This window comes from Cryptomeria japonica, chromosome 6, assembly GCF_030272615.1.
Source record: "Cryptomeria japonica chromosome 6, Sugi_1.0, whole genome shotgun sequence".
In the NCBI taxonomy this organism is placed as follows: Eukaryota; Viridiplantae; Streptophyta; class Pinopsida; order Cupressales; family Cupressaceae; genus Cryptomeria; species Cryptomeria japonica.
Window position 1 is genome coordinate 165473764 of NC_081410.1, and position 24885 is coordinate 165498648.

The 24885-nt window shown below is 35.9% G+C and overlaps 1 protein-coding gene across 1 annotated transcript in view; it reads left to right on the forward strand.

Annotated features, from left to right (window-relative positions):
- Positions 1-24479, forward strand: part of LOC131033300 (tetraspanin-19) — an 81230-nt gene extending 56751 nt beyond the window's left edge. The window contains exons 3-6 of the mRNA XM_057964486.2: positions 8372-8452; positions 8609-8713; positions 23594-23788; positions 23908-24479. Coding sequence (XP_057820469.2) covers positions 8372-8452; positions 8609-8713; positions 23594-23788; positions 23908-23994 — 468 coding nt within the window. The 3' untranslated portion in view covers positions 23995-24479. The remainder of the gene's footprint in view (positions 1-8371; positions 8453-8608; positions 8714-23593; positions 23789-23907) is intronic.
- Positions 24480-24885: the final 406 nt, after the last annotated feature.

The following is a 24885-nucleotide window of genomic DNA, read 5'->3' on the forward strand; positions in this document are numbered from 1 at the left end:
CACAAGTATAGTCGTATCATGCACTCGCTGCACGATGGAACTCCCTGCAATGAGAATCATGGTGTCCACTGTGCGTGTGATCTGCCTTAGCGCCTGGTGACAAAATATGAGCAATGGCCCGAGCCTCGGCTCGGCTTGAACGCTAAGTAATCACCCACTAGATCTTCACCATTGAAGCCTGCACATAGTTTAAGTGCAACATGTAAGGAGAAATCACTTAACAGCTAAGAAGAAACTGCAAGACAAGCGCTTGACTGCATCTGTAGAATGTACCAACAATAAAGAGATAAGTATTTCTTGTTTGTACCTTTGACTAATGATCATGAATTTTATGTAACTAATAATAATTCATGCAATAACATTATAAGTCATAAAATTCATGCAATAACATTGGAAATAGTGAATCATCTATGCTTCCAGCATTGGTTTGTTTCTTTTTCTTCGGATAGGTTGATTCTATGAACTGTTAGTAATCTCTCTAAAGATGCCTCCAGGATGGATCAAGGAGCATAAGGATGATGATAGATTGCATTCAAGGGAGAAAGAGCTTGATGCATCCTGTGAGTAAGTCACGCAGGCTGAAGAATGGAGACATAACTTCACTTGAGACATCTCTCGTGGGCCCAAGGTTGGGTCAGCCTTGGATGGAGAGTTTGCATTAGCAAAGATGATTAAGAAGGATGAAGACACTAAGCATTGGTACAACAAAAATCCTATCCTCCTGACTTGGAATAACAGTCTATGGCTCTTGCATGATCAACTATTGGCAGCCCTAGAAAGAATTATGGAAAACAGTGAGGCTCCTATCAAAGATCATTGTACAAGTCATTGGATTGAGAAGTTGTGAAAGCAAGTTGAGTAAAACAATGACATGTCTGAGAAAAGGACTAAGGTTATGAGATTCTTCAATGAAGGAGTTCACTTCCAGAGGATTTTTGTAATCTTTGTATTGAGGCAGGGATCAAGAGGGAGTTTTGTATTCAACAAAATGGAGTCATATGTCTCTAGGAACTAGAGTGACTCATTGAGGAGAAGTGAAGGTGTCAGCTAAGTGCTCCGCAAACCTATTCAGAATAGGGTGTTCTAGGATGAGGTCGAGAAGGACAGTCTTGAACTCTCGCAAGTCAGTAGTGTCAGAGGGGTGCGTTGGAAACCATTCCTCTAAGTCAAGCATTTTAGACAATCTTGGACGAGGAGGTCAGAAGGTTGATGCAAGTACTTGGAGCTTCAGAGGGAGTCACATCATCATGAAGATCTATTATAGTGTATATTTCTCTGTGACGGAGAAATATGAGGTGAAAGCCCTTGTAGTGTATATTTCTTTGAGACGGAGAAATTTGAGGTGAAATCCCATGTAGTGTATATTTCTTTGAGACGACGAAGTATGAAGTGAAAGCCCTTGTAGTGTATGTTTCTTTGAGATGGAGAAATATGAGGTGTGAGCCCTTGTTCATCTCTGAGATTGAGATGAGACGTCATGTTGAGAGACTCCATGACAATATCATGTTGAGAGATTCCATGATGAACTCTTGTACTTGTGTTTTTCCACACATGGGAGTAGCCATGGTGGACGTCATGTTGAAGTCTCCATGATGACATCACGTTGAGAGACTCCGTGATGGACACTTGTGCACATGTTTCTTTCCACACATGGGAGTAGCCATGGTGGATGTCATGTTGAGAGACTCCATGACAACGTCACGTTGAAAGACTCTGTGATGAACCTTTGAGCTTTCCACAAATAGATGTAGCCATTGTGGGTGTCATATTGAGAGATTCCATGACATGGATATCTGGAAAATATCTCCCTAGCTAAGAGGGAGTGTTAGTGTTTGGTAGCTTCAGGAGATATTTTCTCCTTAAATAAAGGCAAGCAGCCTACATATTGCAAATTATATTTTATATTTATTTCTTGTATGAGGCCGACCCTTGTGAGAGTTGCCTTGCTTGTGAAGAGGCACCTTACCTTGTATATAAAGAAGGCAATGCTCATTCTTACATGATGAGGATAATCCGAAGTCAAGTTCACACATGAGCAGCAGATCGAACTATCAAGGAGGATCATATTCAGCATCAAGGAGTGATGCTATAATTATTCCTTGTAATAATTCAGCCTTGAGTAAGGCTAGTCTTGTAAAGCAGATTTCTGCTCTTGTTCATTTGATATCTATATATAAGAGATATTTATATTTTGCTGGATTTTTCTCCCTTGAGTAGGAGGATTTTCCTAGGGTATCTGCTATGTTCATTGTTCACGTGCTGTTGTATTTCTGTGTTTCTGCTTATTTTAAATCTGATCCTAAAATTCAACATGGCGCTATTGCAAACCTAGCTTGCAATCCCGCCCTAAGACCTCATGTGCAATCACATTCAAGAGAATTGCAAGATTACCATGAAATACCGACCAAGGGTGTTACTTCACTTCATCATTCAATTTCACTATGATGACCAAGTAGGGCACTAATCCACTATGACCTTGCAATTGCGCCCTACTCAGAGATTTGGCTAAGGAGCTTCAATTCAAGGAAGAGGTTGTGCATCACATACAATGATGGCAAATGATGAGTTCATTAACAATAAGAGATCACACTTACATATGCAAGGAGAAGATCAACATTGCAATATAGAGGGACTGCATAAACTTGGTAATGCATGAAGGATTCAACAGTGTGAGCTTGTTTTACAATGCAATTATAAAGAGAAGGTTCAAAATATCACAATATTGAAGAGGAAATGTTCTAGCAGTCTTGAATTTCCTCCGGAAATCCAAGATCATTGTCAGTATAACAAGGAGGTAATCTCGGTCAACTACATCATGCACTAGAGGATCAAGCTTAGACATCATGGAATTTCAGGATCAAAATCATCAAGAGGTGAACTAGTTCAAAATTCCGAAACAAGAAGATGAAAAGTGAAACGTGATTAAGGAATGGAGATAGTTTAAGAAGAGTTAATCAAAGTTAGAGGCTTGATCATGATGATACAATTTGGGAATATGTCCTATCATCATCACATCAGGCTTGGAAATGTTGAGTATCAAGAGATATTGCCCCAACAAAAACATTTCTCAATGATGATCTACAAAACAAGCATGTTGAGTTGGCATTTAGTCATCATCAACCAATCAGGAAATGGCTTGTCAACATGTCCAAGTACATTGAACTTGACCTATATAGTAAAGGAGCAAGTGACACGTGGCATTGCATCAAATATTATTCATCATACTTGTAAACGTCTAAAATTAATCAAATTAATATTTAACTACCTTATCCTTTTCGCATAATTAATGATATTAGTTATGTTAGCCCTCGTTTTCAAAGTTAATTAAATTATATTCTAATTAATTTTGTCACTTTAGCATATAATTAATTTATCAATTAATTATATAAATGCCTATTTCTTTTATAATTAATTCAATTTTCAACGTTAGCTAATATTCCCTTCTAATCCTGATTAGTTAATTAATATTAATTAGTTAACTAATATTCTGATTCCTACTAATCCTCTTCCTAATCCATATCATTTAGCCTAATTAATCAAGGTCTAATCATCATCATCATCATTTCTTCTAATTTTAAATTCCTCCACTCATTTTCTCTCATGTCATCCTCCTAACTCACCCATGTTCTCTCTTAATCCTTCATTATCTCACCTAATCCTCTGATTAACCACTTGCACATTCCTAATCTTCATGATTAGGGAGTGGTCAACTTCTTGCCATAAATGACCTTTCTATCTCATCTTTCAACCTTAAATGCCACCCACCTTTGTTTATCCAAGGAATTTTGAATTCCTTGAGTCTCCCCATGCCCCCTCCTCCCAAGGTATTTTTAATTCCTTTTATCCTTTATTCTTCCAAGGCTCTCTATTTTCAAGGAATTTTTAATTCCTTTCTCCTCTTCCCAGTGTGCTTGGGGATCTCTTCCCCTTGTACTTGAGAAGTGTGGAGACAAGAAATGCCTTTATGGCAAGGATCTCTTGGATCTCCCACTTGTCCTCTCCAAGCCACTTCACTTTCCCTCAATCTTGGCCCTCCATCTCCTTTCAATCTCAACTATCCATTTTGGGCCCCTCAAATCTGTAAATTGGAGTCCCTACCCTTCACAATCCATCCACTTCATTCATATTGTCATGTTGTCCAGTTGAGTCCAAGAAATCATCCATCATACCCATATTATGCTCAAATTTAGTCTCATCCAATCCATATAATCCATCATATTGTTATGTATCTTGGTGAGCAATCCACATCCCTCTAGTCAAAGGAGAAAATCAAGTGGAGAAAGGTGCTTTCCACTTCAAGCTCAATTGGAGGGAGTAAGAAAGGTATAAGTTTATTTGTATTTCATGTTTTCATTAGTTTTATGAATTTATATGCACAACTAACCTTGTCACCTTTTCATTGCTCTCAATACCTAACCTATTTTCACATTGGTTCACATTAAAAGAGGGACATGTGTCCTAATAAATGTAATTTTCTCATTGGTTAAAGTAGAGTAGGAGGGAAGACAAATATTGTTGCCAAGACTTGATGGAATAAACATACTACTTTAATTGAAGATAAGGTGGATTTTGTGTGTTATTTTGACATTTTGCATGGTTTCTACTTCTTTGAGTTTAATTTAAGTTCATTGATCTTGATGGAGAAATGTGGATACATTTGATAAATTACTTGGTTCACACTTTTTGTGGTTTGATGATTGTAAGCTATAGTGTAAAGTTAGCTTGAACCTTGTTGTTGTGGATAAGTTCAATTGTGGATATTTGTTTAAGTTGCGCCATTATTGGGTATTTGTATGAATATTTGCAATAATGAAAATCATTCACTACCTTAGGAGATCGCATCAGTTTTGTGTAGTTGTATCATGACGAAGCAAATCTTGGTTTGAAGGAGTTTGTCTATTAGAGCATCATCTATTGTCATCATTGTCCTTAGGATTAGCATAGGTTTCCTAAACCCTTTCCTTTTGATCTTTGTTTGAGTTTGAGTTAGTTTGCAAGTTCCAGCCATGATTCATAAACGTAAGTCCCTTTGTGATACCAGCATATCACATAATTTCGATTGAGTCTATCCATTTGCATTGTCAAGACCTGACTATAGAAACCTTGGGGTTATCTTATTTGATCATGTCTTTTAGCATATAAGGTTTTCTTGTTCAAGAGAGGATAGAATACTTAGTATTTTATTCTGTGTTCAAAGTGCATAAAAAACACATCAATACCTTTACTACTAGACAACTTTTGCTGATCCTGCAATTTACTAGACTTTTCTCACTCCATAGGGGCACCTTAGCACTACTTCAACCACTTGTCAACTGTTGTCAACTTTCCCTGCTATGCACACACTTATAACTATTTTAGCCATGTTTAAAGTCTTTTAAAATGGCTGTTTCCTCTATGATGCATGCTTTATCTAGTTTTACCATGTTTTCATCAAGTAAAAAACACTTAGATTGGGCTAAAACCTTTGGGGTGCACAGTTCATTTATGTCTACCCACACTATTTGAAGTAAAAACATGGTGAAGTCTGTCCCAAAACATGGTTATGACAAGTTTGCTACTTTTCCTCTCATCCAAGGTGGAAATATCCATCACTTAAACCAAAGCAGACATTTTGCTCACTTGTACCATAACCCTAGGCAGGACTTTGACTGCTCTTGCCATGTAAAAGATGTGAACTAGAAGTTTCAACTTTTAAGTGGCAAAGCCACTACAAAAGTACGGCTATGTCGCGTGTGGCAGAATTTTCCTCCTTTTAAGAGAATTTTGCAAACTTAGGTAGAGATTTGAAAATGGTTGATCCACTAAAAGTGTGCACCAATGTTTGCCAATATTCACTCATTGAAAATGGAACTTTATGGTACTTGTGCCACTTTTTGTCTTTTGTGTGGAAGATTTGAGTGATTTAGCCACTCTAGGCACATTCCCAGCTATGTTCACCACTTTCATTATGGCTACTAGGCAGAAGTTTGAGTCACACTTGCCAAGGTGGAGAAAAAAATTGACTTTGCATCTCTCCATTCCTTCTTTTGCCGATGACATTGACATCATCTTGAACCTTGTCATCACTTCATATTGAATAGTTGCAACTTTCATCATCTTGCAATAGTTGTTAGTCGTAAAACCAAGAACAAGAAATGAAAACTTTGCCAATTGATGGGGAAGATCACAAATTGAATTGGGTTAATGCACAACAACAATCAATCTTGATGACAAATTAAAAAAAACAAGTATGCACATTGAGTTTTGTAGGGGTGCAACAGATTGCATGGTTTGACTTGGTGGACTCTTTGATTGTAAGGATCAAGAATCTCATGGAGGAGTTGCAATCTATTCATGGAGTATGCATTCGTGAGGTGGGATGCATGGGTCTAATTGGAGAGGTGTTGACCAAGTTTGACTCATGGTTTTGGGCCTATATTATTGGAATACGTTCCTTGTTTTGTAGTTTGCCCATTGCCTATAAATCAAGTGCTTGGGATTGTGTTTGTACATGGTTTTGTGTAGTAGGTACATGCTGCCAGAATTGGATCAGTCATAGAGAGTGAAGACAACCTAAGCAAAAGGGAACTTCTGGGTATATTGCAATTACTTTTGCTGCTATTATATTGAGTGGTGCTATATGCTTGCTGCAGTATTTCTGGTGAGGCTTGCCAAGGGTATAACGGTGCTTGTTTGTGTGACTAGGATCAGAACTTGAACTGGCTTGGGTTAGGCTAGGGTTCTTGCAAAACCCAGTTATATAGGTTTTGGTCCTTTTTCATTGCTCTCTGGTTTTATGCTTATCTGATTTTCCTTGTCTTTTGCTTTGCTTCACTTTCCATCAAGTTTACCCTTGGGATTTTATAAGATTGTTTATTTTAAATATTATAGAAATGGACAATATCATCAGTAATATACACAAGAAAGACTTGGGATCATATTTGGACCTCAAAAAGAAGAAGATTGTTTCACCTTTAAACACCATTTTGGTCTGAAAGTATTTGAAATTAAACACATCTAAAACATGGCACAGAGTCGGCAATAATTAGGGATTTTTTTAGTGTCAAATATTTTCCAACTGGCAAATAGTTGAAATCGCAAAAATCAAAATTTGGTGAATTGTATAGTATTTAAGGTGACTAGGACCACCACAGCTAAAAATAATTTTTTTAGTTGTGGTCAAATTGCTAGAGCATTTATTTTTTTAGAATTTTGAGCTTGACTATTTTGCCACATTATTTGAATAATTTTGATAGAAGATTAGATCTGATTTGCCTAATTTTTTTAAGTTATAGTACAAATCTAAAATAATTTGCCATTAATAGTACATAATTGTAGGCTAGGTAAAGGTTATATACATGAAATAAACATGTAAGTATAGGGACTTCCTTATACTTCAAGTTATATTTCATGTATGTAGTTTCAAGATGTTTGAGAATGGTTTTGGATCTCTAGGAGTTATAATGCAGATTCTAGGTTAGGATTTTATACATATATTTAAGGGGGGAGGGAGTTTCCTTAAGTTATCACTGGCAATAATGTTGCCTAACAAACTTTATAGACTATAAAAGACAAATTGGATCTGATATATTCCTCATGAACTAGACAGTAATGGAAGCATTCTTAGCTTTCATCTGTTGTAGAATTCCATAGACAGATGTAAAATGCAGTTCCAAACAATGCTAATTGTGGTCTGATCCAGAAGCATGACAATGTGGTTAGCCCTAACCGATGATTCTTAATTGAGTTTTTACACAAAATTGATGTTCAAATGCCTCTTGCTTGTATGGGAATGATAAACAATAAAATCATAGGATTTATTAGACTGAAAGAATATCGGTCCACCAAGAGATCATGCCAGTATCAAAAAGATATACAGTGGTAAACTGTGGAAAATTAATCAAAGAACTGTTTTATCTGGGAATGTTCCCTTGACATTCCATAAAAGGATCCAATAACAAATCATTTAGTTATAAAAATAAAACCCCTTGAAAGAAGTCTAATGTCTAGTAACTGTTAAATTTCTAATGTATAACCATTTTGCTTGTTTTAAAAGCTTGAGCTGGTATGTCTTGTTTCAAGAGCTTTGTGTCTTTGATCTTATCATGATTATATTTGCCTAGGATTGGATACTAGAGGTGGTTTCTTGAAATTGTGTCTGAATTCATCTCACTGTAGAATACTTAGATGAGTGAACATTTTATCGATAACACAATACACTACGGAATCAAATCATTTTGATAAGCAACTGCAAAATTTTCATGTACGCTCCAAAGATAAGGCAAAATTAATCATTTCTGTACACATTTGCATTCATGTGCGAGGTCGCTTAGTCATTATATTTTATAGTCGAAGATGTTTTTATTTTACATATCTTCCTTAATTTTTTCAGTACATGTTTTTTGTTACATCGTTACTGATTCTTCAAGGTGGGGCTTGTTTCTACATATTTGTAAACAAGAAGTGGGAAGATGTAAGTATATGTTCTTTTTCAGTGGTTAATGTATTCATAACAAGGAAAAAAGAAAAAAAAATGTTCTCTTTCTGATTATGCAATGTTTGTTTCAGTTTATTGTGCCATGGAATATCATAGCTTTGATGTTATTGATAATCATGGAATTTTCTGCAGTATGTTCCTGAAGACCCCACTGGTCGATTTGATCAGTTAAAGAAATTTGTCAAAGATAACATTTTAATATGCAAAGGCATTGGTGTGATTACCATTGCTGTGCAGGTAAGCTATTTTTAAGATCAGTCTTGATTAACTAGAGAGCAGTTTTTCCGCTTAAGGTAGTTTATAATGACTTACTGTATTTGCGTCTACAGACAGTGCTAGGTATTTGTTTTGTTTCTAAAACAAAATTCGAACATTACAATAGTCCCTAGTTTAACAGTTGACTAACTTAAATACATTAAATTTCCACAGTCCATAATACTGGATACCGAATGTTTCTGGATTTTACTGCATAAAAACTTTTTCCATTGATGTTTTGGATCACACTCCATGATCCATCATCAGGATCTCTGCTCTTTCTCTGTACATCCTGATAATGGATCACGGAACTAACTTACCTGTCAAGCTGAAATAGAAAGACATCTACCTGGAGCATACCGCTTGGAATTTGAACCTGTCATTGTTTCGAGAAGTGCACCCTCTTTCCAATAGATCATAACTCTGTGGATAGCATTAACGCTGTCAGTTCTACCAATACTTTCAACCAAGTTACTTAATCAAGCAAGTTAATAGCTCATCAGTGAGGCATTTTATAACTTTCTCTCTTGAAAGCCTAGAAAATATGATGCTCGCATCATAGTTACCAGGCACAAGAGATATGGGAGGTAAGGGAAATGAAAAAAATGTAGAAGTCTGTAAGTTCCAGAAAAATATGAGAAAAATGACTATACATACATTAATAGAAAATCTAAAATGTAGCTTAGATGATGCTAAATAAGAGTCAAACATTTAAAATAAAGTGTTATCATGTTTCAAATTGGATACACCATACATAATTTAAGAGTTTTTGGACTTTTATGAATTCCTTGGAATCAATAACTTGAAACATTTTTATAATCAACACCAGCAATTACATCTTTTTGGTGTTTTAAATTGTTACTTTTGCAACAACAGAAAACAAAATAGTGGATGAGGAAGTGCTTTCTTCAAATTTGCAAGGTGTTGTACCCATACAAAAACTTCATCTTGTGTCATGCTTATAAATTAATATCTTCATTTTCCTACCCTCGATATGTTTTAGAATCTTATCTGCTTCACAGTGTCTTGTTGGTTCTTTTCTAACCCTCGTAGGATTATGAAATGCTTGTCCAAGATTGGATGTGCACCAATTTAAAGAAGCAGAAGTTTTGAAAAGTCTAATATCTTGGGTACAGGTGTGCACAATGACAATGGTGCATAACAATATAAAAGAATGAAAGTTCATTTTTTTTTGTTTATCAATGGTAAGGTGTGCCACCTTATAGGAGGGACACGCCACTTCAAAGGAAAGCAATTCAAAGTCCCAGGCTGTAATCTCCCTCTTTTGGATATGTGCAATTATTTTGTTTTTACAGATACAAGTGACAACAATGATGTGAAAGTATAATATTTTCAAAGCAGCAGAAATATAACATTGATTGAAACATGGAAGTAATGGGTACTCTTATATTTTCATGTTTTGGATTTCTGTCAAACAGTTGGCAAAGAACATAAATTATAAAAATACCTAGAATGAGTGACTAGCTACAAAAGACCATATTTTGAATTGAATAATAACAACCTTTGAATATTATAATTGGCTGAAATCTAACTCAAGGTTGATAGATTTGTCACAGTAGACTAATGATAAACTTCTGTTATTAAATAGTGTTATAGCCAGCAACTACTGCCACTCACAAAATGATTGCAATCCTCATTAATTTTTTGATGCTAAGCCCCCCTTCAATTAGTGCAACAGGTACCCCTTGTAGATATGAATACTCAAGTATAGGTACTAGCAAATCAAAGTTAACCATAATAAGTGGCTATGATAGACATAATAAGCGTGACTGTACAAACCCAATATGCTGTGACTCAAGTCTGTTTAAGTCTTTCACACCTCCACATATGGAATGGCTGGTAGCTTGGCTATGGCTCAATACTTAGTTGTTGTTATACTTTATCATTTTGCTGGTAGAAATCTGTTCTTTAGTGTTGCGATTGGGTGAAGTGCATGCTATATGAAGTTTGCAAGCTGTGACCTATTATTGGTCAGCCACAAACAATTCCAAATAAGCTGTGTTAGGTTTGTCAAGCCTTGTTACCTTAGTCACCAGCCATGTTGGGGCCCACAAGAAGCTGATTCTCTCCCAAAGACTCCACGGATTTACTAGAGAATGCTATGGAAAACTTAGACTATGCTGTGCTTTTTCTTTATGTTTTAGATCCTTTCAAAATATGAAACTGTATTGCTTCCTGTTGATGGTGTTTTTACGCACTATGCAACACAGAATAAAATACTAAGTATTCTATCCTTTCTTGAACAAAGACTCCCAAATGCTAAGCTGCGTGATCAAGTGGGACAACTCCCAGGTTCTTGAATGTCATGTCTTGATGTGCTCTTGGATAGACTCAGTTGTACATGATGTGATATTGCTGGGTTTACAAGGTGGACTTATGTTGAATGCTTGAGTGCTCGAATGATGTTGGAATGTGGGATTAACTTGATTTGACAAAAAAAGGGAAAAAGGATAAGGTTTAGGAAGGCTACTCTAACTCTAGGAATGTAAGAGCAAAGGACAATCTTTGGTGAAACCCAAACTAAGTCTTGCTTTGACATGCTATGAACATCTCCACAAGGCTAGTGCAATCTCATAAGAATAGCTTTATGATTTTCAAATCACTACCACAAGCATAGACACCATCAACTTGATGCATATCAATGAAGGAATGATAATTGAAGTTAAGCTTGGCTAAATAGATCCAGTTGACTACGCAAGGCACTTTACCATTGACAAAGTGTTGGTATTATGGATATACGAATTTCACCATTAATCATACACAGTTTTTTCATTCATCTAAACAACATGGAAATCAAATTGAGAAGTAGAGACCACGCAAATTGTTGAATCAACATATCAATTTAACCATATCTTCAATGAAGTTTACATGTCTTTTGCAACAATGTATTGGCAACAATCTTTGCCTTCTCTTTCTACTCTACTCTAATTATTCTCTACTCTTGAATTGCTACTATTAACGATTCACTATTCAAATGAAGAAGTGGAGCCTTATATAGTGCTCTCATTACAATTTAGTGGCTTAGATTGATTCACAATCAATGGCCAAGATCAAAAGATAGAAACCTTAATTAGGGTTTGTTACACCCATTGCAAAGCATTTAATGCTTGACCAATGACAAAATTACAATTGATGGGACACATGTCCTTCTGTGAAAATCCAACCAATCAATGACAGTGGTAGGTGCATTGAACTTTGTGCCCATGTAGTAGTTATCTTCTTTGTAGGATGAATCAAGTTCATTGAATCTGGATGCCTTATCATGAAATGATATGATTGGATAAATTATGACTAGGGGCCACCTCATCTCGCTCTTTGTGACTCATCACAAGTGTGTGAATGAATGAGGCATATCTCTTGCTACTCAACATGTCCAGGCTCTTGATGTGATGATGATGGCTCAAGTTGATCTTCAAACTTTGATTAACTCTTCTGAAAATATCTCGTCTTAATCACTTGCATTCTTGAGCTTCATCTGGCTATATCGGCAATGATTCTTGGATTTCCGAAGGAAATTCAAGATTGTGAAAATTTTATCCTTGAGTGCTTGATGAGGGTCAATCTTGCTCCTCAATTGAAGTGTGCTTTGTGAAATTCTTTCCTTCGAGCAGCCTCCTTGTATCCTTCTAAGACTTGAAGTGTTGCAATGAATCATCATGTTGATCATGTTCTTGGTTCTTGTCTTCACTTAGGACGGATGGTGTCATTGCCTTGGATGGGTGGTGTCGTTGCTAAGATGGATTTTGTCTTCCTTCATCCTGGAGCTGATCTTCATCTCTTGAATACTGATGAATGTTGGAGTGTGTTGTGCCTGTGAAGTGTGATACCTGCAGCTGCAACACAAAACACTCAATAGATCATTACAAGCATGGTTAGCAAATTTAAAACAAAGAAAGATAAAACCATGGCAAAGCGATCTATCGCCTCCTACGAGATGCGAGTGTGGATTTGCTCTTAGATCTGGATAAGCAAATTCCAATGACTTGACTACACCTAGATGGAGGATTTGAAATGATAATGATGCAATTAAGCTAGAAAAGAGAATGATTAAGCTACATGATTCAACAATTATGCTAGAAAATGATCAAATTAAGCTAGATCTAAGATGCAATTGCCTATAATAACAATGCTCAAATGATATGCTAAGAGATATTATGCCTATAGTAACAATGCCTAAAATGCAAATGAGATGGGATCATTATTGCTCCAAAATGGGAGATATTTATAGGATTTCCAAGGCCAGGGGTGAGGTGGTAGGAATCAACAGTCAAGATTGAGTCTGAAGATATCAATGGTGAAATTGGAGGAGGTTGGAAAAGAGGTTGGAGGAAAGGGGACATTTGTCATCTCTATGGTGACAAGTGTCAAGGGGCTTCCAAGAGAGGGGACATGTGGCCCAAGAATGCCATGTGTCTCAAGGGGAGAGTATCCACACCATAGGAGGTTAGGATAAGGAGGCATGTGGGTAATTCGAATTTAAAAATTCAAATAATAGGAAAAGACTAATTAACTTTCAACAACTCATAAATTGATTTGTTTTAATTGATTAGAAGATTAGAAGAAATGAATTTAAATGGGGAGGGATTAATTAATTTGAATTAATTAATCAAAGGGGACTATTGAAATGAACCTATTAAATGAATCCTTAGATTTATTAATAAGTAGATGAGTGGAAGAATTCAATCAAATTGCTAATGAATTCAATTAAATTGGGGAGGGGGATTAATTAAATAATTGCTTATTTAATTAACTATATTCAGACCATTTTTAGGTGTATACAGAGTGTTAATTAGGTGGAGCACCCTGCCTCCTTGCTTTGCTCGATACAATGATAGAGTTATGTTGATCTCCTCCTTATTCTCCATACTGACTCCCTATATCAGACCTGCAAGACAACGAATATACCTTAATCATGATTGTGAAAACAAAAGCATTATGAAGATAATGAATAAGAAGCTGGATCAGTCGCGAAATGAGGTCTGATTTTATATAAAAATGATGAGATGCACCTTATTTCAGACCTTGAATCACTTAAAAAATAGACTGATTATGTTAGTTTGATTGCCTCTTTTGGTCAAATTGCCTTTTGGTTGATGAAGTGATTCGCTGTGGCTGATGAAATGCAAATTGTGATCAGTAAAGAGTTCGCTGGATGTCAAACTTGAATCACTTTGCCACTGTGTATTATCCTTCACTTTAATTCGCTGCCCATAGATATGTTGATGTTGACAAAGTTGATGCATATGAGAGTGAATTCGCTGATCACTGATCAAATTGCACGAATGCCATCTGATTGAACAATCTCCTTTTGACAAAATCGCCTATCACTGGATTTTGATTAAGTGTAATTCATCTTTGCAATGTTGTTGCCACTCTTTCCAAAATCTCTGTCAAAAAATGCAATTTGCTCAGAGTTTGAATTTGCTGCCTCCAAATGAATTTACTGCATATACAATCAGAATGGCGATTCACTTGCGAATTCACCACCGAAAATCGCCTTATTATAGTGATCTTCTTTTGAATGACGTGTGTGCATCGATCGCACTAATTCACAATCAAGATTGCAGCCATAGATGAAGAAAATTCGCTGTACTATGAAAGTAATTCACTTATGAAAGGCAATCTTTTGGAAGTATTGACATGCTCTTGTTCACTGCCTTTGTTATCGCTGTCACCTATGAAGCGCTGTGTGTAAGATGAGAATCAAAACCAGATCGCTCTCCCTAATAAGCAATTCGCTGATGAAAATAAGTCACTGGTAATCAGGCTGAAAGTCAAATTGCACAAGTAAAAGGAATATCGATTGCAAATTGATCAAATGAAACGATCAATTTGGGGCTTATAGCTGTTCTAGGAGTTGGATACCTCATCACAAATCGTTGGGCACTTACATTTAATGTCATTTGCAATAAGGTTATCAGATCATGATCATTCAAAATCGCTTGGTTTAATAAAGTCGCCACCTTAATAGATTGAATGCATTAGAGCGACTACAAGGCGCCAAATATTAAATAATTGCAATGAAAGTATCGAATTTGGCGCTCACTTAATGAGGTCCAACTGGAACAAAAAAGCTTTGCCACCCTCATTCAATGATAATTTCAAAATCGTGGCACTTGGGAGGTAAAACACACCACTTGCATTACATACTTGACCACCAAAACCTCGAATCCTGCTTTCTTCGATTTTAATCCTCTTGTAATTGATCCATGGAGTTAGAGGTCCAGCATTAAATGTGATTTAATGATGCCTTTATGTAAGGCTTCACTTACTACAAATCGAGCCACTTAGTGCAATTAACATTACATCATTGAATGCAATCTTTCACATTCATCGAGTTAGCAGATATATTGTTGCTAAACTCACCACATTCATTAAATATCTCTCGATCGATCATTAGTGAAATACATGGAATTTTGCATTCAAATCATTGATCGCCTAGCTTAGAACTCATAAAAACCTTGATTGTAGTGATGCTGGCTGCCTTGGTTTTAATGAATCTCATCGAACTTTTCACATCACAAGGTGTTGATTTTGAATGACCACATTTGTATGACCACTCTTATTAAAGGCTTTTCATCAACCACTTGAATTGATTTTTGATCTTCAAAATTTCACATTGAATGTAGCATCATGTGGAGTTCAAGACTTAGCCACCTTTCCATCATCTTATTTGAACTAGACTTGATCGAAAATTGCTTTCATTCATACCTCATCGTGATCAAACACAAGGTGCCAAGAGCAATGATAGGGGGTGCCGAGAGCAATGACAGCCTAGATCATTTTCATGCCTTAGCCAAATTTTCACATCAAAGGTAACTCAACTTGATAAGTTTTTGACTGATCATACTTCTTCAAATGAAAGGCAAATAGCAAAAAGACTCAAAACTAAGAAAGCAGAAAAAAAGTGGGGGCCCCATTTGCAATGGGGCGATGTGTGAAAACGTCACAACACTTCCGTACTATGTACGGCTCTCCAAACATCATCAATTGAAAATAGCTTCTCCCTAATTTTTAAATATCATACGACCTCACAATATAATCAGTTTCTAAAATCCCCCTGTTAATGGGGTTGGGAAGGTTGATCTCCTGACTAATCCCCGTGTTGATGTCCAATGGGTGGCCCTTGCACTCAGTTGGATCAAAATCAACTTCGATGGGGCCTCCAAAGGTAACCCTGGGATGAGTTGAGCTGGTTGTATAATCGGCTTCTAAAATTTATAAAGTTAAATCACTACCCAATATTAAACTTTGAAAAAGCCTTGGCTGGGATTGAAATAAAGTACAATGAAAAATATAGCGAAAGGTTGATATGACCAGCTATGGAATGACTGTTTATTAATTCTGAGCACCAACAAATAGTAATTCCATATATAAATGCTTGCAAATATAAACTCATAGAAACCTGCTATTCACCGAACTAGAATAAAAGGTCCAAATAACCAAATAATTGAACTTGGAAAACCACAAACCAATTGCAATCTGGAAATCCTTTTCTTTTGGGACAACTTTGAAAATCTTCAATATGCTCTTGAATCAATCTTTCTGCGTAACTGTAATTCTTGGATGGAATTGCCTCTACTTGATAGGTGGGTTTTTGTTCCCAAATCCAATTTGGACACCAAGAGGGTGTTCGTCCTTTGGCGAAAAGATGAATACAAAAGCTCAGTCTTAAAGAAAGGGGGTTTTGGCATTAAATAGATGCTTTTTTCTTCAAGCCCAACTCCTTTTATATTCACTTGTTTGCTATCTTTAGCCCTCCAAAAGAAGTCTCTAGGAATTAGTTTTCTTTTTAATTTAATATCTCATTGTGCCCCCTGACCTAGTGACAATTTTGATAGCACTTTATAAAATCACTTCGATGTACTTTATAATTTAATAATACTATATAATTTTCTTTTTATAATAGTAGAGTTACTTTTTGGACAACTTAAATTCAATTATTAAATTATACTTTTAGTCGGAAAAGGGGCATGATAGTCTATCATTTGCAAAGATTACTTCTCTTCAAGCAATGTAGGTTCAACTCTAACTCCTTTAGATTGGACCTTCTTGGAAATGCCAAGATCCCAAATCAATCTCTAACCAATGAAAACATCCGAAAGATGCCTTCTCCCTGAAAGTATCTTTGAAGTAGCATTCTGGGTCAACTTTCTCTGTGTGCCTGTCATACACAACTCTATGAGTTTTGACTGTGTTCTTGTAGGATACAAAAATCCTCATAGATTGTGTCATATGCAAAAGTTTAAGAGCATAACTATCTCCCTCCAGCATTAGTATGTCCATAGACTCTCTATTCCCGTGATCAGCACAAGCATGATAAGTAGATGGCTGCTTGCAAAAAGAATTATTCTACTGTTCAAAATCAGTAGTAGGAGCAAGATGAAGTTTTGCCTTTGTTGTACATAGTATCTTGGAGTTCCCAACTTCTCTCAGTGTTTCTAGCATGTCAATTCAGCCTCATGACATTGGCTAAATGTGATCATACCAACATAAAGTATAGTTGTCATTTGCTTCCCATTAGCCCAGACAGTCGTGTTGGTGAATTTCAGATCAACTATTTGTAGACTCTTATTAAGAACCAGCAGCATGAAAATGGTACAACAGCTGCCAAACTGAAACCTCCATCCAAAAATAAAAAATGTGAGCAATGTAGAGGCTGAGAACACCAATGCAAGAACTAAAAATAGTCTATTAGCAGTCAGCAAATGAAAAATTCTCCTCCCTGTTGATGTGTTTTTTATGACACTATGCAACACAGAATAAAATACTAAGTATTCTTGAACAAAGACCTCTTGGATGCTAAACTATGTGATCAAATGAGATGACTCCAAGGTTTTGATACTCAGGTCTTGTCTTTATATTGTGGATAGACTAAGTGTGTTGATGTGATTTTGCTGGAATCACAAGGGGACTTACGTTGAACATGAACAATGCTGGAATGTGGAAACTAACTAATCTGCTTGAAAAATAAAAAGGCAAAAGAGATAAGGGTTTAGAAAGATTATGCCACTTCTAAGATCAATTATGACGATGAATGTTACTTAGATAGAAAAACTCCTTCAAATCAAGCCTTGCTTCGCCATGATAACAACAACTATGCAAGACAAATGCAATCTTCTAAGGAAAATGAAAGATTTTCACATTGCAGATATATCACCCAAATACCCAATGCTAGTGCAACTTGAACAAATATTCACAATCGAACTTAGCACAATTACGAGGTTCAGGCTAACTTTACATTGTGACTTACAATCAGCAAACCACAAAAAGTATGAACCAAGGAATTCATCACAATATCCTCATAAGCATTCACCATAATCAATGAACTTTACTTAAACTATGAGAAGTAACAAGAAACCATGCAACAAGTTGAAATAATACGCAAGGATCCACCATAACATCAATGAAATCAAGTATTTATTTCCACAAGCCTTGGCAACAATTTTTGGTTTTCTCCTACTCTACTTCTAACACCTAATTGCTTATACTATCTAATTACTAACTATTGTCTAGCCACTATTCTCTGCTACTCTCTATTCACCTTTACAAATGAGAAGTTCGAGCCTTAGGGCTCAATACATTCCAATGGCTTAGATTGATTCTTGAATCAATGGCCAAGATTTTACAATAAAACCCTAATTAGGGTTTGTTACAACAAACTCCTTTTGGCCAATGAGAAAATTGCAATACTTTAAATAACCAATGAGAAAATAGGAGCCATTGTACATCATTTAATATCTTCCACTTGTTGAGTTTGGTTCATTGTACTTGGACATCTTGACTTCGAACCCTTTGATTGGTTGATTGATTACTGGGATGCCACCTCAGCTTGCCCTGCAGATTTGATTCCTCATCATGAAGAAGTGTTGATACCTTAGGCAGTATCTCTTTATACTCAACATTTCCAATTACTTGTTGTGATAAAGATGTTGGACCTTTTCCCAAATTGCACCGTCTTTGGATGATCAAGTCTTCTAACTTTGATTATCTCTTCTGAAACTATCTTTCCTTCTCAATCATTCTTACATTTTACTCTCATATTTGGGAATTTTTCTCCTTTGTACTGCATTTCATCCTTGATCCTTTCTTTAGTCTTGAATTCCTTTACTTGATGTAGGGATACCTCCACGTCGCAATATTTCTCAACCAGGATCACCTCTTTGTACCAACTCCTGTTCTTGGATTTCCGAAAGAAATTCAAGATTATCAAATTTCCTCGTCTTCATTGTGATGTCTTGAAGTTATTGAACTTGAAGAGCAATCTTCATGTGTTGGTTGCAATGCCCTAAATCCTTCATCTTCATGCTGATTTCCTTTTGAAAGTAATCTTTCATCTTCATCATCCTTGTGGATTCCTTGATATTGTCTCACCATTTCATGATGTTGATCCTCATCCTCTTGGATCTTTCTTTGATGGTCTTCTTGTATTCCTTCTTGAAGTATGAATGTTTTCCTCTCCTAATATAGTTGCCTATCATCCACTTCCTTGCATGTGTAGATCTTGAATTCCTCTTGATGTTAAGTCTTCACATCACCTTGCAGCATCCTTGCATTGAACCTGAAAAGAAAACATTATGAATCAAGAACAATGTGATGATAAAATAAACTCCATCATACACACTCTTTATACATCTCTAAACATATTTTCAAAATCTTTTCAAATCTGGAAATGACCTTTCAAGTCTGGAAATACTTAATCTGCTGATGGAAATTGTCTTTCAATGCTGACAAGTTTTGATTGAATTTTGAAACTTGACTGCAAATTTATCTCTGCCTTTGGCTCCTGAGAAATACCTTTTCTTTCTGCCTTAGAGGTAATTAATCTTGGAGTATGAATGGTTGAATAGCTGCCTCTTCATAGGCTTGCAAGCTTCCTTTAAAGGAGATTGCTTTATGTGTTTTTTTTTCCTTTTTTATTTCTCTTTGAAAAAAACAAGATAACTTTTTACCCTTGCCTTCTCATAGGCGATTTATAAGAAAAAGCTTGTTTTAAAGATTGAGATTTAAAAAAAAAAAAATTTCATTAACAACCAATTTGCAAAAAACTCAAAGGGTGCAATTTGCCCTTATGAAATTCATTTTACCTCGAAGTGGATTTTCGACCTCTATGTGGATTTTCAACTTAACCTTAATTACTTCTTCACTTGGGAAATTCGTCTTCCAAGTGGATTTTCAAAGTGGAATTTTTTTTCATTTTACCTCACAATGAATTCTCAAGGACTTAGAAACTTTTGCTCACCTCTACTTGGGAAAATCGAACTCCAAGTGGATTTTCCTCTTTACCTTCAACTTGGGGAACTTCGAACTCCAAGTGGATTCTCTCTTCTCCTTGTGGATATTTCTTCTTTCCAAGTTGATTTGTTTTCTTAACCTTCAACTTGGGAAATTCGAACCTTAAGTGAAATTTTTCTTTCTTTCCAAGTGAATTTGTCCACTTTGCCTTAGGCTTGGTTTATCCTTGGAATAGGAATTTCTACACTTCCTTGAGGAATTTCTTTTCATGGTACCTTTCCATAGTAGTAACCTTTGATACTGACACTTTCTAAAAATAGAAACTCCTAAAAATAGAAACTTCTCCAATTGACCTGTCAGTGCTAAAAATGACACTTTCTAGAAATAAAAAAAAGCAAAAAAGCAAATTTCTAAAAATAGAAAGTTCACCGATTTCATCCCGCAAAGTTGCATTCTTCTCTGTTAACCTGTCTGAACGCATTTGTAGTATCAGAATATCCTTCCAACCACTCTGGCACCAACTTGAAGACCAATATTGACTCTAACATTGTGAGGGTGACCTATTTGCTTTTCCTGGCCAAGACATTTTAAACATTGATTTGATGACATCTCTAAACCCAACGAAACTCCTCAAAGACTAAAAAACTTAAACACCAAAACACTACCCTAAAAAGTGAAAACTGGGGATCCCCATTTGCATTGGGGCGATGTGTGAAAATGTCACAACACTCCCCATGACTGAAAATAACTGCTTATCCACTTGAAAGGCAAATGAAGTAATGTGGCTGATAATGGTTATGACAAAAACATCAAGGTTGAAAATAAGACCCATAACTGTTCTGAGAGTGTTCTCTCTATCATTTGATGGTGGGATACTATCACCACTATCTTCTTTCATACCTTGTTGATGATCCTTTGCACAAATACTCAAACTTGGAGTTACCCCATCACGCTTTTGGTGTGCTACTCAGATATTCATGTGAACTTTTCTTTCACCCATCCAAGGGGGGCAAACTTGTGTGAATCTTGATTCCAACAACACCATACCATGTTAGTCATAGAATCAAAATGACATCTATTTGCTAACCATGATCTAGCATTTAACATGCTGTTGTTACTGGCTTCATTAAGCCATCATTTATAACCTTGTCTTCAAGTGTGGGATTTAGCTCCAAGGAGTGAACTATGAATTTTGAGCAATGATCTTTCACAACTTTGTTAGAATACACAATATACTTTGTGATTTCTTAGGAGATTTCTTTCTATCCAAGTGATATCAAAACTTTCTCTTAAAACATCCCTTGGGTCCCAAATGGAAACACAATCTTGAACTTGAATCAAAGAATCAAGATGCCCTATACAAGTTGTATCCTTCACTCTATTACCTTCTTTAGAATGCTTTCCATGATGGCAAGAATCTTGCAATGACATAGTAGGATGCAACATATTTGAAATATGGTCATTACTTCCATACCTTAGGTTGGAATCACTGTGATTGTGTCCCTTTTCCAAATTAGGAACTGTTGAGATATCCTCAACACCTCCATCCTTAAGGTCAATCAGAATATTCTCCTTAAATGCATATACATCCACAATGCTACTTTGAAGATCAATCAATAGTTCACCATTTAGAAGTTTGAAGGAAAGAGTTTAAAATGCCCTATACTGCTAGTTGTATCCTTCCCTTGATCACCTTCTTTAGAATGCTTTCAATGATGGCAAATATCTTGCAATGTTATAGTAGGATGCAACAAATTTGAAATATGACGATTACTTCCATACCTTGGTTGGAATCATAGCAATCACCTCCCTTTGCCAAATTAGGAATTATTGAGATATCCTCAACATCTTCTTCCTTGGGGTCAATCAGAATACTCTCCTTAAGTGTGTATCCATCCACAATGCTACTTTGAAGATCAATCAAGTGTTCACCATTTATAAATTGAAGGATAGTTCATGATTTGATGTATCTTCCCCCATCTTGAACTCTTTGCTCCAAAAATTGATGCCTTTCCCAGCTTTACTTCATCAATGTTTTGTTGATACATGCAATCATTAGAAGTCAAATAAACATCTTCTACCATCAAAGGACTTTTACCTTTAACTCACTTTGCAGAATCCTTATGTCCTTGCTTAATGGGCTATTATGATCTTTCTCCTTCCTTGAATTCTTGTTAGCAATTTTTGGTGTTTCTGATTTTGGCTTCTTTGACAATTTCTTTAGCTTGTTCTTCTTTCTTCTTTAGCCTTCTATTTTTGCTTTTTTGGAAAATTCCGAAGTGTTCTTCTAAAGCGACATTGGATCTGCAGCTAATAGGCTTTTGAATCTTAGAACATAGGTGTTAACTAGGATGAGGATCTTGCTAATGAAACCACAAAGGCTGTTGAATAACATCCAATATTTGTGGTATGATCTAGTGATCCAGATCCTGCTAGATCATTCTAACAACTTGTCAGAACTAGAATGAGGATGGTAGTGTCACGTGTCTTGGAGGTTTTCTTCCTTTTGTCTAAATGTTGAGGCTTATGCCTTAGTGTTTTTTTCTTTATCACTTCATGCCCATGGGCCCAATCTTCGCTACTTTGGCCAATGGCATGAATTAATCTATAACACCTTTAGAAGTTTAGCTTTGAATCCCATAGGCCATTTGATTTGTTGATATGGCACTGGATTTGACAGTTGGCGTAGATGGGGATGCTTATTGAAAAAGGATGCCTGCCATCCATGAACTTCTGAGATTTTGCACTTGCATTTGCTTTATTGGATTGAAAATGATCAACAATTCATGGAACTTTAATCTGAGATTTTGCACTTGCATTTGCTTTATTGGATTGAAAATGATCAACAATTCATGGAACTTTAATGAAATGTTAGTGATTTATCAGCCATCGAATGAGTGGTTCCTTGGATCTCTTTTGATCTGAATGTCTACACATCAAATCAGCCAAAACATGGTAAGAGCACTGTTAAAATGCAATGAAATGAAAGAGGCTCTAGGTAGTTTTCAGCCACAAGAGTGTCCAGCCACCATGAAGATAGGGATGAGAGTAGGTAATCGAGCAAGGAAACGTAAGGCTGACAAAGCAACCATTGAGTAGATTCTAGGGTACGACTATTAGTGGTGAGAAAGTCTTTTGAGTGTAGAGGACTCATCACATTGATGCATCCACATCAGTTTGTTTCTTACAGCAGGTGAAAATGAAAAAGGATTCCTCCTATTGACTTAGGCCCTTCTACAATCAGCAGTGGCTTCTTCACTTAGCATAGGTTTATTTTGGTCCATACCATGGCCTTTAACTTCATCTACTATGTCTGATAATCCGTCTATAGCCAATCTTGCAATAAACCTCATAAACATTATTAAGATGTTTTTTATGGGTCATTTAAATTGCTTCTTTCTGGACAATACCCAAGATACCAGATGCAATTATTGGATGATAGCTTAACTTGGCTTTACTTTTGTATTGTATTTGGATTTATTCTATTCAACTTACTAGATTTTATTTGGTCTTTCAAAAACACACAATAGTTTAGAAATTGTCTTCGACTTTAGATTTTTCTAAACTCGTCATATTTAAATTTTTTGACATGTTTTGGTTTGTCAGGGGCTGACAATAATTCTGGCATTCATTCTTCAAAGTTTAGGGCCAGAACCTAACAAGGATTCTCAAAATAATGATGAATATCTATTTAAACTGGCTGTAGAACAATCCTTTTTGGTTCGGCCCCCAAGCCTGCCAAATGCTCATCCAGAATCTAAATTGCCTTGGGGCAATATTAATAGCATGGAAGCACAAGAGGTAATCGTTTATTCATGTGATTAATTATCAAGTCTTTAAAGGGAAAAAAAATAGTACGCCTTTCTAACATACTTGAAGCTTGTCTATCTGAATTTGCTTGTTTTTTTCCCCTATTTCAGTGTGGAGTTGAAGAAGAGAATTTATCTTTTAGTCAAGTGGAGCAAATTAGGATTCCATTTTTGAATGGCATACAAGCAGAAGACTGAAAAATCGTGTGAAAAAACTATATGGACATGGCATGTGAACAAAAATTCAGAAGATTTTAGATTCAATAAATCAGGTTCATTTCCTTTTTCTTAGAGAGGGCTAATTCATTCGTCATAGTTTTCTTAGTTACCTCCTGTTCGTAGTTTACTGCACAAGTCAAAGCAGGAAACATGTACCGTATGGCAAAAGATGTATTTTAGAGACATTTCAACTTTAGTTTCCAGGAAGCAAAACATTATCAATGTGCAGCTAAAAGTCCCATTAAATATATTTGTAGCATAGTCAGAAGGGCAATTGAAAACAAACTAGAAAAGTCATTATTTGACAGAATTGGCGAAACTGTATCAAATATTTCTAGTATATTTCAGCATGTACCAAATGTCAAATAATCAAATACATATAAAGTTACAATATCAATTTTGAGCATGTTTAACACAAAAAAAGACACTGAAAATATAGAAATGCTAAAGCTATGGTTTGTTAACATTCTTGCTCGTTTTAGCTAAGTGAGTCGGAAAGAAATTATATTTATTAACCAAGAGTTGCCCAACTTGCTCTCTTAGTGAAGACAATATATGGTACTGAACTTTTTGAGCTTGAATTTCTATGGCTTGAAACTAGTTATGATTTCCTACTGTACTTTATTGATGTTACATGAGAACCAGTACATTTTAAAGGTATTTCAGCTCAAGATTAAGACACCAGGCCATTCAGAAAGGAGCTATCGTTAAAACTAAGAAGTGGGCCCATTAAGACCTGCAGACTTTTATCAGGCATATTTCCCATAATAGACAGTGTAATAACATTAAATTTTCACCATTAACCATCAAAAAGTATTGATTGAGAGCTTTCCTATGATATGTTGATGAAGCTATTGTTGAAACCGTGAA